We start from the raw sequence: 15,436 nt of genomic DNA, 5'->3' as shown, positions 1-15,436 counted from the left end.
GGTGGCAAAACGGATAAGACTCTTAATTGCCAGTACTGTGTCCGTGAGGGTGTGGGTTTAAATCCTGGTCTCACCCTTTCTCCCAAGTTTGACTGGAAAATCAAACTGAGCATCTACTCATTAATATGAGACGACAAACTGAAATCCCATGTGCAGCACACACTTAGCGCACTGAAAAAGAACCCATGGGAACATAAATGCTGTCCTCTTGCAAAATTATGTTGAAGAAACCTACTTTTGTAGATACACAAATATATATGCATGCACACAAGGCCTGACTTCATAGTGCATTGGGCTATGCTGCTGGTCAGGCGTCTGCATAGCAGATATAGTGTAGTGTATATGGATTTGTTTGAACAATGTGTGATGCTTCCTTTAGAAACTGAAACTGAAACTGCGTGCTCCAGGTCTGGAGAAGCTGATTGAGGCGTCAGAAGCTGTGGCAGAGCTGAGCAAGGAGCTGGCGGTCAAAGAGAAGGAGCTGGCCATTGCCTCGCAGAAGGCAGAACTGGTGCTGAAGGACGTCACCGTGAAGGCACAGGCCGCTGAGAAAGTGAAGGAGCAGGTGCAGAAGGTCAAGGACAAGGCCCAGGCCATCGTCGACGCCATTGAGAAGGACAAAACCATCGCAGAAAGCAAGCTGGAAGCTGCACGGCCGGCGTTGGAAGAGGCGGAAGCTGCGCTGAACACCATCAAGCCTGCTGATATTGCCACTGTCAGGAAGCTGGGCAAACCCCCACACCTCATCATGCGCATCATGGACTGTGTGTTGATCCTGTTCCAAAGCAAGCTGAAGTCTGTCAAGCAGGATGCAGAAAAGCCAGAGTTCCTTGAACCTTCCTGGAGCAACTCTCTCAAGGTGGGTGCAGGGCTGCAGCACTTGGGAAAAAATTGTATAGTCTTTAAGAAGTTGCAAGTCTTGCATTTGATCCTTTGGTGACTGTAATTGTGTCATTGTAATGGTGAAAAGAAAATGATCTGTATGAATTTCCTGTTCTGAATGCACTGATTGGCTGGGGATGATGATAAAAGATCGGAGAGGTGTGCAGTAGAAAGCTGTTCATAAATAGATGATTAAGCGTTTTAATGCTAAACTGATGTGAACCTCACATGCAATGATCACAATCATACACATGCAATGATCACAGTCTCACAGTCATTCAGCATTGATACAGAAATGATAAAATGCTTAAATACTGAGTTAATTCAAACCTCACATACAATTATTATCACAATCATTCATTTGCAACAAAGCACAGCAAGAGAACAGACATAAATATTGTACCATGAGACAGCCATCTGTCTGTCTACCACTGAGACAGATGGCAGAAAATTGTCACTGTCGTCAGTGGTGCCTCCACAACCCCACCTGATGCTGTGTTGTGTCCATGTTACAGCTGATGGCAGGCACCAACTTCCTGCAGTCTCTCATGACCTTCCCCAAGGACTCCATCAACGATGAGACAGTGGAGCTCATGGAGCCATACTTCGTTGCTGAGGACTACAACTTTGAGACCGCCAAGAAAGTGTGCGGCAACGTTGCCGGTCTTTTGTCCTGGACCAAAGCCATGGCGTCCTTCTTCTTCATCAACAAAGAGGTGCTCCCCCTCAAGGTGAGTCACAGTGCCAGGAGGTATACGATCCTAAGAAAGTTTCAGTTTTCAGTTTCTCAAGGAGGCATCACTGCATTCAGACAAATCCATATGCCCAAACCACATCTGCTAGGCAGATGCCTCACTAGCAGCATAACCCACAACGCTGTTTAGTCAGGCCTTGAGTGCATGCATATATATTTGTGTACCTATCAGATGGATTTCTTCTGCAGAAGAATTTTGCCAGAGCACTCTCTTTGCCATCAGTTCTTTTTCAGTGTGCCAATTGGGTGCTGCACACGGGACCACGGTTTATCGTCTCATCCAAATTACTATATGCTCAGTTTCATTTTCCATTCAAACTTGGGAGAAAGGGCTACAGGGGGATTTGAACCCAGACCTTCATGCACTTTCTGTATTGGCAGATGAGTGTCTTAACCATTCTGCCACCTTCTTAAAAGAGAGAAAGTATCCTGTAAATCAAAATATTATTTTCTTCTTCTTCTCCCTTAACTCTGTGAAGAGTCATTGGGGCAGCACACAGAAGAGCAGTTCACAAGATTCCAGAATCACTATAATCAGATTATTAGAAAACAATGTTTATATTTCCATGACAGAGCAAGTTTTATGGACCATTTCTTGCATAGTTCAGTTGTGTCTGTTTTCTGGAAATTCATAGAGCAAAAAATATGGTATAGAAGCAAATATCAATATAAAATTGTCAGTTAGCAATGTACTGTTTGGCATCTGAGTTAAGGATGTCTACGGAGAAAAATCTGATATCTCAGCCTTGTAATCTTAAACATAAAATGTCACTTAGCATACATATGAAGACAGTTTACCATACCACTGCAACTGTTAATCGAAAAAAACACAAAAAAAACAACAAACAACTTTGGATATTATAGAAATGACATTAAAAAACAAAAACAAACAAACAAAATGTGATGAAGAGGAGGCAGGACTTGAGAGACATGCACACAAACAGAACACACCCTAGAACAATGAAAAACTCATAATGCTTGGTTGAACAGTGTCACTATGTAGGTAAAATGTACCTTGTTTTCATATCTGTTATTATGAAGTGTGTGTGTGTGTGTTAGAGAGGGGAGAGAGCAAGTGTAATGTTTCCTTATGTATGATTGTTATGTTAATTTTTTGAGAAATAATTGAACTGGATCATTCCAGATTGAAACTGTTTTTCCTTTGTTTTCTTCATATACAAGCTGGGACAGTGCTTTAGGTAAGACACACCATCATTTTTTTAAATTCTGCTGACTGGCAGTTGGCAATGAATGCGTCAGAGTTCACAACATCACTTTTTCTTCTTTTTAGTTCAGGTGATTTTCACTGTGTGGGTTTTGTCTTGTTCCTATGCTGAGTGTATATCTGTCTCTCTTGAATGGTATATGTCCACCACAAGAGTGTATTTTTAGTCATGCTGTGTTTTAGTGCAAGTGGTTTTTATGCTCATTGCATGCCTGATGTCATAAGTTCATGACATGTCTTTGTCGCTGATTGTTGAGGATGTGTCACTGCCATGTGCTGTTTCATGTTTGTCCTGCTCATTTTGTGTCTCATCTCACTTGTACATTTTACTTGCATGTGTTTCTTGCATGTCTGCCTTGTTCACATATCTGCCAGTGCTGTTTTAGAAGTGGCACAGCAGGATAGTAACAGAGTGATGTGTTGTGGAAACATAATTTTATTCATAATTTTAAAAAAAAAAAAAAAAATGAATGTGTTCTCATCACATGAGGACATCACAGCAGTCACAAGACTAGAGTCAAATATGATCAAGTTGAAACTTAAACGTAGTTAATGAACATTAGAACAAAAGCAATGGAAGATTGATTTTTTTATAAATTTTTTTTTTTTTTTTTTTGCAACACACAGGTGAATAAAGGATTCCTTGAAGAGTTCAGCGAGTTGTTCCATTATGTTTTTAATTTTTCATCGGGAGTTTTGTCAGGTGGGTTGGTGTTAGAAGACTCACATTTACCAGACAGAGGGATGAGCCTGACGCCACCTGACAAGTCTGTCAGCACTTTACAGTGGAATGCTGGGAGGTGGAGTTCAGTGAAGGATCTGTCAGCATTTCTAGAAGGGGGAGAAATCATGCAGAGGGATCATCCTGTTTGTTTTTCTCCTTTCCCTCTGTGTTTGTTGGCTGCAGTTCCCATGTTCACTTGTATCTGTCAAGGGGGTTCTGTGTGAATGACAGTTTTTACTCCACTGTATAGGCAGCCATACTCTAGCCACTGACAGCAGAATCAAACCAGGATTGCACCTTGGACCCTCAGATTAAATTTCAAATGCTTTAACCATTCTGTTGTCATCAGGATGATCCTTGAACAGGTGTGTGTGACAGTCTCCTGTATTCACCCTGATGTGCAGTCTGTTATGTAGTGTGACATTGTGTGTCTTTCATCAGCAAACTTAATCGCTGAACAGATGACAATCATACTCATTTCCGCAAGGGATGCTGAAAATTTAAAACACGTTCTACATAATTGTGTAGTTATAAACTTTCTCTTGAATGAATGCAACACTAATTCACGCAGTAAGTTTGTGGTTTTCTCATTTGTGGTGTTGCAGGCCCAACGCTCAACGTATATCACAGATTGTCATAAGCTTACATGTGGGCCAGCAGCAAAGTGAGAGCTGTATGATCAATGGTTTCTCCATTATGATGGGAAGTCATTTACAGCTTATTCTTTTGTGAAGGACTGTGACTCAGACTAGGAAGCAAGATTGCACTGGCTTTTAGTGCCTTGGGAGCTAGTCGGCTTTTGGGAACCATTCCAACACTTACCATCCTAAAACCCTCTTGGCAAAGAGAATGGGGATGTAACTTGGGCAAGACACTCTCCACTATAATTAAAATCTAGTCCAGATAGTTGGGATAGCAGTTGCCTCCTCTGCTGTTCTGATGGTCATAATTGGACACGACTGACTATCATACATTAGTGTTGAATGGTGTATGTATTCCAACACGTTCCTGACCTGTGCAGGCCAACCTGACTGTGCAAGAGGCCCGTCTGCAAGTGGCCATGGCTGATCTGAATGCAGCACAGGCCCAGCTGGATGAGAAAGAGGCCGAGCTGGCCGTGGTGAGAGCCCAGTATGAGAAGGCCATGGCTGAGAAACAGGTATGGTGTTGCTGCCCTCAACATGATGTCTTGTCCTTAAGTGATATGTTGTGCCTTTCAGGCTGCTGTGCTGGCTCTGCTGTCATTCGCCTATCCTTAGGAAGGTCCCTGGAAAATGCCCTGTGTGTGTGTGTGTGTGTGTGTGTGTGTGTGTGTGTGTGTTTAAAGTTGGGAAGATTCAAAAGAAGGGAACGATTGATATGTGATATGTTTTTATCTTTATGTTGTCTTCCATTTCATGTGTTAGAATGGGTGTTCAGAAATGTTTTTATTGTTTGTTAAATCACTAAATGAATCTGCTTAGTCAACTTTCTGTGTTTTCTATGACTATAAAGGAATGTATATAGTAGACTTACAATCTTGGTTATGACTATAAAGGAATGTATATGATATTAATGTCTGTCCTGTATATACCCCAACAGGGATGAGAGAATTGAATTTTCATGATTTTTGTTCATTGATTTCTTTCTCGGTTTTACTATGTTCACTAAGAGTGATAATTGATGGAAAGAAAAGATGTGTATGTTAATGCATAGATGTGTGCATATGTCATACATATTATGTAATTATCTGTGGTGATGTGCTCTTCCTGTGTAGTGCAGCCTGAATGTCACACCGGGGAATCTGGACAAGAAAATGATAGAGTACAATACAGTAGAATACAGTACAACATTAAGCAATATGAATAATTTCATCACAGTTCTATACACTACAGTACATTAAAATTTAGCTCAGTACAACACAATGCAGTACAATACAATTCAACACAATGCAGTAGAATTCTATATGTTACAGTACAATACTACAATCCAGTACCATACAGTACAATTTTATACATTACGGTGCAGTACAATACAGTACAATACAATACAATTCTGTGTATTACTATACTGTACAGTTCAGTACAATACAATTGCTATACACAACACAACACAACACAGTATGTATGGTGTTGGTGGCTTTCAGGCCCTGATGGATGACGCAGAGAATTGCCGTCGCAAGATGACGGCAGCCTCCACCCTCATCAACGGCCTGGCCGGAGAGAAGGAGAGATGGACAGAACAGAGCAAGGAGTTCAAGGCGCAGATCGGCAGGTGTGTGTCATGGTCACACCTTCATGGTTTGCTTCCAGTATTATGGTGTTACCTGTTCACCATTAAGTGCCGCTCCAGTCTCTCCGTTGGGTTCTCGCTCCGGTCTCATCTGTGCCATATCTTGCGCTCATCCAATCAGGAATCTTCATACAGTTCCCTATTCACCAACCAATGAATTCCACACATTTACCACATCCAGCATGTACACATCTGCATTTAAAAAAAAAAAAATTATTACCATATGTGCTTGTGTCCTTTATGACCAGAAAATATTGTGTGTGTTTTTTTTGGTTTTTTTTTGTCTTTGTGTTTTTCTAATGATAAGCAATGAAGCTGAGAATTGTTAGTGTCTTATATATCTGTTTTGTTCTGTGTCTCATCCGCTTACTTGTTTAATGATTTTCAGTATGGTTTTGATTCATGCCATATCTGTACACTTTATCAGGATCTTTGTGTGTGTATTGGTGCATATGTGTATGTAGCAATGACATTTTCAAAATGAGACTGAGAAACAGCACATGTTTTTGACAAAAACAGTAATATTTCATACACATAATGCTTAATGAGGATGAATATTAGGTACTATTTGATCAAAACAACATATCTCACCCCCATATCTAAGCAACATATAATACCTTGATACATACAGAGATGCCAACTGTTATGATTTCACTGCTTTTTGTTATGCTTGATTGCAGTTTGTTCCGATGTTACACCAATGTCAAAATTGTTCCAACAAGTGCATTTTCCATTACATAGCATGGTCACATACTTTACTGTCGTAACATTACCAAGATGCTATCAACTTGTTGATCACGAGGCCGGGTCTTGGTCTCACGTGATGATGCTCAGCTAACCGCGTGCATGTTTACATTGAACCAGCATTGAGTGGACCAGTCAGCTTAATCATAGCAGTTACACCGTGCTGCAGGCTGGCCCAAGTGTTTGTATGCCTTGTAGATAAATTGTACGTTTGCTGATGTGGCTCGGAGTCTGAGTGTTCCTACCTAATTCAAAATGTTCCTGCCAAATTTCCTGGTTGTTCCTACAAACACTTGACAGGGGTTGGCATGTCTGTACATATGACCATGTGTCTATGTACGATTGATGTTTGTGTGTGCAGACTTGTTGGAGACATTCTGATCTGCTGCGGCTTCCTGTCCTACTCAGGACCCTTCAATCAGGACTTCCGAATCCTGCTCAGTAAAAACTGGGTCAAAGAACTGAAGAACCGCAAAATTCCCCTGTCAGCTCAGCTGAACCCTGTGGACATGCTGGTTGACCCGACCACAGTAAGACTTGTGGCTGTCCCTACTCCTGTTTTCATGCCTGCTTTCTGTTTGTGTTTGCATTGTGTGCTTGTCACACCATTTTGTACCTGTATATATAAAGTACTTACTGTTCAGTTGTTTCTTCGTCTGTTGTGTGATTGGGATTGCATTAGGGTGACTGGCATAAAACTCGAGTTTGTAAACAAATACAACTGAATTTACTGTTATATATATATATTTTTTTTTATTCTCTAAACTTGGCACTTTGATCTGATATTCTGACACAACAACAAGAGCAGTCATTTTTATCATTTTTTGTTCAAACAGGAACTTCTTTTGCTAAGCATGGAAGTTATATTTCTGGTGCAAGTCTTGCTGCAGATAGTAAAAAAGGGAAATTAATCTGTAATTAATGCTAGGGGGTTAAATTGCTTTAAACTGATCTTTCTCATCTTAAACATTACATTTTGAAATTATACTCAGTACATAAAAAGCTTATGTGTTTTACTCTGTGTACAGGGCTTTCACTATGTTCATTCGCCCAAGTGGTCTTTTTTGGAAAATACTAAAATCAATACCACGAGTGGACTTTATAGATCTATTGGCTGAGCCCTGAAGGTCATGGGCAAAAATCAGTTGTATACACATATTTATACATATTCAGAGCGCGTGCTCACATTCCTCGTGAACGCAAAGAACGCCATTTTGTTCCAAGTTGTTGACCTGTCCGTTCAATCCTATATTCAATCAACAATACACAATAACATGTGATGGAAAGTTGGAGAAGGAGACCGTTAAATATTTATTCAGAGAAAGATTTGTGAACGCCTCATCACTTACTGGATTATGCCCCAAACTGCCATAAAAATATCAACAAAATCAGTCGGAATTCACATTTAAAAATAATAAACCATGAGAGTTAATACCCTTTATGAAACGTAAAAATTTCCAGTCTTGACTTTTCTCAAAATGAAGTCCTTTTCACTTCATACGACGTTTAGAAGTACTTGTACTTGGCTCTACATGTTACTAGTTTAACAAAATACTCAATTTTCATATCAACTATAAAACTATAATGAACATAAAAGAGAAATTGAATCTACCGTGTTGTTCATTCCCGGCGGGTGTAACTAAGTGTACATGTATCTAGATCCAGAGAAAACGGCTAAATGTTGCATTGTAATAGTGGCGATAGCCACGTCTCCTTTAACCCGGACTTAAAAAGAATTATTAGTTGCCCTTAAAGATTTTTTGAATGCCCAAGATACACCAGAATAATATGATTTAAACAGCGTTCTCACTGCGAATACCGCAATAGATTTATCGCCCTTTAAAAAAGCATGTTTAAATGTTAAATTTTTGAATGTCAGTAAAGGAGCCACGATAGTGTATTGGGTAAGACAGTTTCTTTTCACCCGAATGCGTGGGGTTCGAATCTGCCGTCAGGACTTCTTTTTTTTTCTTCTTTTTTTTTAACCTGAAGCTTTATAATAACAAATACAGAACACATTTTAAGGATAAGATTAAAAAATTATTTTTTTTAAAGTGTATCACAAGTGAGTCTTGAAGGCCTTGCCTCTCTTGTTTTGAATTGTATTCTTACTAGAAATAAATGAAGTAAATAACGACAGGATATGTTTTTTGCCTTGTATGCATCAAATAGTTTGACCACTTCATACATGATAAAAGCATGATACGAAAAAAAATTTTGTTTTAACAACACTATATTACTGAAGGTGAAGAAAACTGTCATCTTGTCACTGTCTGCAGGTTGCTGAGTGGAACCTGGAGGGCCTGCCTAACGATGAGCTGTCCACCCAGAACGGCATCATTGTCACACAGGCTGCACGTTACCCCCTCCTGATCGACCCACAGGGACAGGGCAAAATCTGGATCAAGAACCGCGAGCAGAAGAACGAGTTACAGGTTGGTGAATGTTTTGGTTTATTTGTTTACAACAGAGCATTTTGTGGATTGTTAAGAATTTTGTTTTGTTGTTGATTGGTTGGTTGATATGATTATTATGTGGATACAGTGAGTGTGCTGGTGTGTGTGTTTTTTCTTTCTTTTAATTTTTTTTTTTTTTATAAGACAGATGCATTTCAGTGTGTGCTTTTGTCTTTGTATATGTTTGTGTGTATGAGAAAGAGAGAAACAGAAAGAGATGTGTGCTTAATAGGTATGATGTAGGAAATTGTTTATCTCCAGTCATGTGGAAATATTTGTGTCCTCTTTGTTTTTATGTGCTTCATATATTTTTAATATTGATTTGATTTCATGTAAATAACTATGTAATTGTTTTCTAATGTCCCTTGTTTAATTATTTTTAATTTATTTATTATATAGTTGTTCATTTATTTATTTGATAATTTATTTATTGCTATATGAGTGAGTGTAGCATTTTGTTGTGCATGCATTGGAATGTGTCTTTGTTGAATGGAGTGTGTGCATTGTTTTGGGTGTGTTTTTATGTGGCTTGTGTAACAGTGCAGTGGTGTGCAAGGATGGGTGTATGAACAACACCACAACAATTTCCTGTTTGGGGGATGTTTTTTTTTGTTTGTTTGTTTGGTTTGTTTCTTCAAACATGGGCAAAATATACGTTCTTTGTCCGTATGTGTGTGTGTGATTGTCAGGTAACCTCCCTGAACCACAAGTACTTCCGCCAACACCTGGAGGATTCCATGTCACTCGGTCGTCCGCTCCTGCTGGAGGACATAGGGGAAGAGCTGGACCCTGCCCTGGACAACGTGCTGGAGAAGAACTTCATCAAGGTGGGCTCCACCCTCAAGGTCAAGGTGGGTGACAAGGAGTGCGACATCCTGAAGGGATTCACCCTCTACGTCACCACCAAGCTGCCCAACCCCTCCTACACCCCCGAGATCTCGGCCAGGACCTCCATCATCGATTTCACCGTTACCATGAAAGGCCTGGAGGATCAGTTGCTTGGCCGGGTCATCCTGACAGAGAAACAGGTGATCTGCCCCTATGTTTCTAAAAGAATATCTGCCCCTGTACTTTTTTCTAATATCTGCCTCTGTACTTTAAAAAAAAAAAAATATATATCTACCCCTGTATTTTTTTTATACTATAGTTATCTGCCCCCGTACTTTTTTTTTCTTTTTTTTTTTACATTTTATATATGTGCCAGTATTAAAAAAAAAAAATCTGCCCCTGTACTTTCCAAAAAAAACCCAAAAAAATCTGCCCTGTTTTTTTTTTGTTTTTTTTTTTAATTTAAATATTTTTTTTTAATTAGATATCTGCCCCTGTATTTAAAAAAAAAAAAAAAAATCTGGTTTGATGGGTGTGGTGGCTGGATTCTTGCCTGAGTGTCCTGAGTTTGATCCCCAGTTTTGGCAAACCTGGTAGGTTAAGGGTGGTGGAGGTTTTTCTGATCTCTCAGTTCAAGATATGTGCAGACCCTGATGGTTCCTCAACCCCCTTCATGTGAAAATAAATGCAGAAGATCAGATATGTACGTTAAGGATCCTGTAATCCATGTCGGCATTCGGTGGGTCGTGGACACAAGAACTTGCCCAGCATACACATCCCGAAAACAGAGAATGGTTGCCAACATGGCAGGGTAAAAATGGGCATACAAGTAAAAACCTACTTGTACATAAGAGTGAATGTGGGAGTTTCAGTCAATGAATGCTGAAAAAGAAGAAAATCAAGATTGTTTCTTGAGTGGGAGTATTTTTGTATTACACATATTTTCATTTTTTGCAATTTAAAAAAAGAAAAAGATTTTCTCCCTTCAGTTAAGTTCAGGGCCCCAGTTGCAAGCTTTTCAGTATCATAAAATTAGTCACTTCCAACCCATGTTGTTTTCTGACTTGCTCTCATATTTGTAAGATAGCCAGAGTCGATGTTATCAGTTCTACGGTTTGTTGAGCGTAGTTCATCTTCCAAAGAATAGTTGCTGCTTGTTTGTTGAGTTTAGAAAGAGTTTGTTATTCTTGTATGAAAAGTTTGTTTTATGCAGTCTGTATATGCTTTGTCACACCTTGGACAAAACCATGAGGAAATGCATTGTGAGGAAAGTAGGAAAAAAGTGAAAATACTCAGGACAGCACTTTGACAGATTTAAACCATGCATTTGGTGTGCCATGTTATATAGTGAATGGGTTGAATTTGATGGGAATAGTTTGGCTTTATAGTCTGTAAAATGATGATACACAAAGACAGGTGTAGAGAGTGTGAGCGTCATGTTGTGCTGTGTTTCAGGAACTGGAAGCGGAACGAGTGAAGTTGATGGAGGAGGTGACGGCCAACAAGAAGAAGATGAAGGAACTGGAGGACAACCTGCTCTATAGACTGACCTCCACACAGGTCTGGATACACCACACACACACACGCACACATGCACACACACACACATACACACATGCACACACACACACACACACACACACATATGCTCACACACACTCGCACACACATACACTTAACAAATAAATTTTTAAAAAGACAAAAAGAAACAGAAATATAGCACACCGCTGTCTGTATTTCTTTTTTCTGCTTTGTGAAGAGACCTATGACATTTTCTTCAGCACAACATACCTGAATTTCTTATCAGATCAAAATATGTTTGTTACATTCCTACTTTCTGACTTGTTTGTCTGCTTGAAGTCCTCACTGGACATCAATTTTCTTCCACATCAAACCATTTCTTTTCATGGTTCCTTTCTATTACCAAACCTTGGTTAGAGACTGGTAAAAAGACGAGTTGGAACTGATGGGTGATGAGAAATGACCAGGACAGACTACAGACTCTTCATTGTCTCTTGTTTTGTAGAGTCAGGGAACATAATCCTTTTTTATTTTTCCGAGGATGATCTTTGTCTCTTTTTGTTTCTTCTTTCAGTGATATATTCAGATGTATCCACAGGATGAGGTGCATGTTTCGTTAAGTGAGTTGGTCAGAGGGCTGGTGACACTGTTCCAGGGGTCACTGGTGGACGATGAGGACCTCATCAACGTGCTCAACATCACCAAGGTCACCGCCCAGGACGTCAGCCAGAAACTGCAGATTGCTGCTGAGACGGAGATCAAGATCAACACAGCCCGTGAGGAGTTCCGTCCTGTGGCCACCAGGGGCAGCATCCTGTACTTCCTGATCGTGGAAATGAGTCTGGTGAACGTCATGTATCAGACATCCCTCAGGCAGTTCTTGCAACTCTTCGACAGATCCATGGCCAAGTGAGTGGATCGTGGATGTCAGTGTCTACTGACACATCTATAAACATCATAAAGGAAGTTGTTTGTTTGAACAGGTTCCCTGCTTGATGGATATATGGCCAAGTGAGTTGGTCATAGGTCTCTATTCACACTGTGCGTACCAAAGGATTACTTCAAACACTTATCAGTGAATTGGTTTGCTTATATAGGTTCACTGTTTGATAGATCCATGGCCAAGTGAGTGGGCCATGTGTGTCCATTGACAGTCCATAGCCAAGGGATTGCTTCACACATGTTCACTGTGTGTGTGTGTGTGTGTGTACACACACTGCCAATATTTTGGTGAACATCTGTTCATTGTATTTCACATCCAAGGTCAGTTGAGTGGTACTGATCTCTGAATGGTTCAAATCTCTACAATGTTTGATACGTCCATGACTCGGTGAGCAAGTCCAAATTTGCCCAAAACCCTTTCTTTAGTTTTTTTTAAAAAGCTCATCTCTTTTATTCCATCTGCCCCGTCTCTCTGTCTTCATTCCTAGCAGACTTTCATTTTTGATTTTGCCTTTGTGAGAGTTTGTAACTTTTTGTTTATTAATTTTACGACAATATTCTTGTAAACATCAAGTTTAAATGAACTGTTTCGTGTGTGTGTGTGTGTGTTCACAGATCCCAAAAGTCTCCTATCACCCAGAAGAGAATCCAAAACATCATTGAGTACATGACATTTGAGGTGTTCCGTTATGCTGTGCGAGGCTTGTACGAGATTGACAAACTGACCTTCACCTTGCTGTTGGCCTTGAAGATTGACCTTCAGAGCAACAAGATCAAGCATGATGAGTTCATGACCCTCATCAAAGGTAGGATATATATGATTTATCTGTTTTGTGTCATTGATAGTCATCTTGTGTGTGCATAAGTTACTTTGTGCCATTGATGTAGTATAGAGACATGTGCATACAGTTAAGCTATTCCGTGCCATTGATAGTCATCTAGAGATTGCGTATACACAAGCTATTTTTAAAGTGTCATTGATAATATTGATGTTCTGGAGGCCAGCTCCACCTACGTAAGAGGAGATAACAAATTTGATCTCCGGATGGTGCATGCAGTGATTTGGCATTATTGTTTATTCTTTTTCATTATGTGGATGATTGTTTTCTTTGTGTGTGTGTGTGTGTGTGTTTAAATAAAGAAGACAGTGCTTTTTTCTGTTGTATGGGGGACACTGAAAGCAGGAGTATGAGAGAGAGATGTTCAGTTCTTGCCGTGAGAGTACTTAAGTCATGTAACTTCATAGTTTAAAAAAAAAAAAAGATATGCGGTTTATATGTTCAGCATGTTTAATAGTCTGTTATGTCTATGGCCATCAGAGCAGCAGAGGATGCAACTGCTGTCCTTAGAATTTGATTACAGTGGAGTGTGTCTTGACAAAATTACATCCCCACTCTATCGGCCAAGAGGGCCTTAGGACAGTAGGTGTTGGGATGTTCCCCAAAGGTCAGCTAACCCCCAAGGCTGCAACACTAAGAGCCAGTGCAGTCTTGCCTTTTAGTTTGAGAGTCATAGTCCTTTGCAAAAGACTAAGCTGTAGATGAATTCCCATTGCATTGGAGAAATACAGTTCTCACTTTGCTGTTGGCCCAGCTGTAAGCTTTTGTCAATATCTTGTACAAGCCAAGCATTGAGGCAGGCACAGTGTATGTGGGTGACTGACTGCAGGCGGTGCCTCCCTGGACATGAACGTGGTGCAGCCCAAGCCTCACAAGTGGATTGTGGACCTGACCTGGCTCAACCTGGTGGAGCTCAGCAACCTGCATCAGTTCTCTGCCATTCTGGACCAGGTCGGCACCCTCCCCACAACTCCCCCACACTTACCTCTCCTTTACCTGTCTGTCTGTCACTGAGGCTCCCATCAAACATTGAAGTATTTGAGGTAAATGGAAACTGCATGTTCAGTCAGAAGAACAGGGGAAGTACTTTACAATTGCTTCTTTCGTTATGAGAACTGTTGTATTAAATCTTGTAAGAAGGCTTTGCATTAGTGTTCTAGCAGTAAGAAAACAACAACAACAAAAAAACCCTGTAAAATAAGGATCAGCACAACATATTCTGTCTCCAGTTCGTTTGTGTTATAATTGTACTCAAAAAGATTAAAAAATTCATCCAGACTATGTGTAACAATAACAAGAAAACACAGCACGTGTTGAAAAATGTATAATAGTTAGATTGGATAAAGCAGTGGCAACTCAGGAGTTGTTAATGTATGCTAATGGTGCGCATGTTAGTGTTCGAGACACAAAGCCTACTGCGAAAGGGATTGTGAATTGTGGGCTCATTTTCACTTTCATTTCTGTCGTTAAGTGATGGACACAACACCTCCATCCCTTGCTTTACCCCCAGTCTGGAGTGGAGTGGTGACCTAGCGGTAAAACATCCTCCTAAGAAGTGAGAGAATCTGAGCGTACAGGGTCGAATCCCACACTGGCCAGTATTTTCTCCCCCTGTGTTAGACCTTGAGTGGTGGTCTGAATGCTAGTCATTCTCTTAAGATGATAAACCGTGGTCCTACCATAATGTTGAATTGAAAATGTTTGGGGAAAAAAATTCACACGGAAAAATTGTTCCAACAAAAACCTACAACAGTACATACCGTGCAATATTACAGAAAAAACAGGTGGCGATGCACCACTATGGCAACGTGCTCTCCACCAGGGAGAGGAGCAGCCTGAATTACACACACAGCGAAGCCTGTTCCGACAAAAAAAAGTAATACAACACAACACTCCCCCTTTTTCCTTCTCCCCTCACAGGTGACGCGTAACGAGAAACAGTGGAAGCAGTGGTTCGACAAGGACGCCCCTGAGGAGGAGGTGATCCCGGATGGCTACAACACCAACCTGGATGTCTTCCGGCGCCTGCTCCTGGTGCGCTCCTGGTGCCCCGACCGCACCCTGCCCCAGGCCAAGAAGTTCATCGGCGACTCCCTGGGTGAGAAGTTTGCCGAGGGCGTCATCCTGGACATGGAGAAGATGTGGGAGGAGAGTGAGCCCCGCACCCCCATGGTCTGTCTGCTGTCCATGGGTTCTGACCCCACCAACAACATCGAGGCTCTGGCCAAGAAACTCCGGCTGGGTCAGTGC

At 40.7% G+C, this 15,436-nt stretch overlaps 1 protein-coding gene across 5 annotated transcripts in view; it reads left to right on the top strand.

The window, feature by feature from the left end:
- The window catches only part of LOC143286140 (dynein axonemal heavy chain 5-like), a 118,939-nt gene that overhangs the window by 93,481 nt on the left and 10,022 nt on the right, over nucleotides 1-15,436 (top strand). For all 5 annotated transcript variants that reach the window (XM_076593740.1, XM_076593739.1, XM_076593741.1 and 2 more), the window contains 12 exons: nucleotides 408-859; nucleotides 1,398-1,613; nucleotides 4,607-4,744; nucleotides 5,711-5,838; nucleotides 6,962-7,130; nucleotides 8,880-9,035; nucleotides 9,746-10,084; nucleotides 11,340-11,444; nucleotides 12,061-12,314; nucleotides 12,963-13,153; nucleotides 14,016-14,137; nucleotides 15,107-15,428. In XM_076593740.1, the coding sequence (XP_076449855.1) occupies nucleotides 408-859; nucleotides 1,398-1,613; nucleotides 4,607-4,744; nucleotides 5,711-5,838; nucleotides 6,962-7,130; nucleotides 8,880-9,035; nucleotides 9,746-10,084; nucleotides 11,340-11,444; nucleotides 12,061-12,314; nucleotides 12,963-13,153; nucleotides 14,016-14,137; nucleotides 15,107-15,428 (2,592 nt within the window). The remainder of the gene's footprint in view (nucleotides 1-407; nucleotides 860-1,397; nucleotides 1,614-4,606; nucleotides 4,745-5,710; nucleotides 5,839-6,961; nucleotides 7,131-8,879; nucleotides 9,036-9,745; nucleotides 10,085-11,339; nucleotides 11,445-12,060; nucleotides 12,315-12,962; nucleotides 13,154-14,015; nucleotides 14,138-15,106; nucleotides 15,429-15,436) is intronic.

The sequence above is a fragment of the Babylonia areolata genome, chromosome 9 (genome assembly GCF_041734735.1).
Source record: "Babylonia areolata isolate BAREFJ2019XMU chromosome 9, ASM4173473v1, whole genome shotgun sequence".
NCBI lineage: Eukaryota > Metazoa > Mollusca > Gastropoda > Neogastropoda > Buccinidae > Babylonia > Babylonia areolata.
The sequence above is the reverse complement of the archived record's forward strand: the minus strand, read 5'-3'. Positions and strand labels throughout refer to the sequence as shown.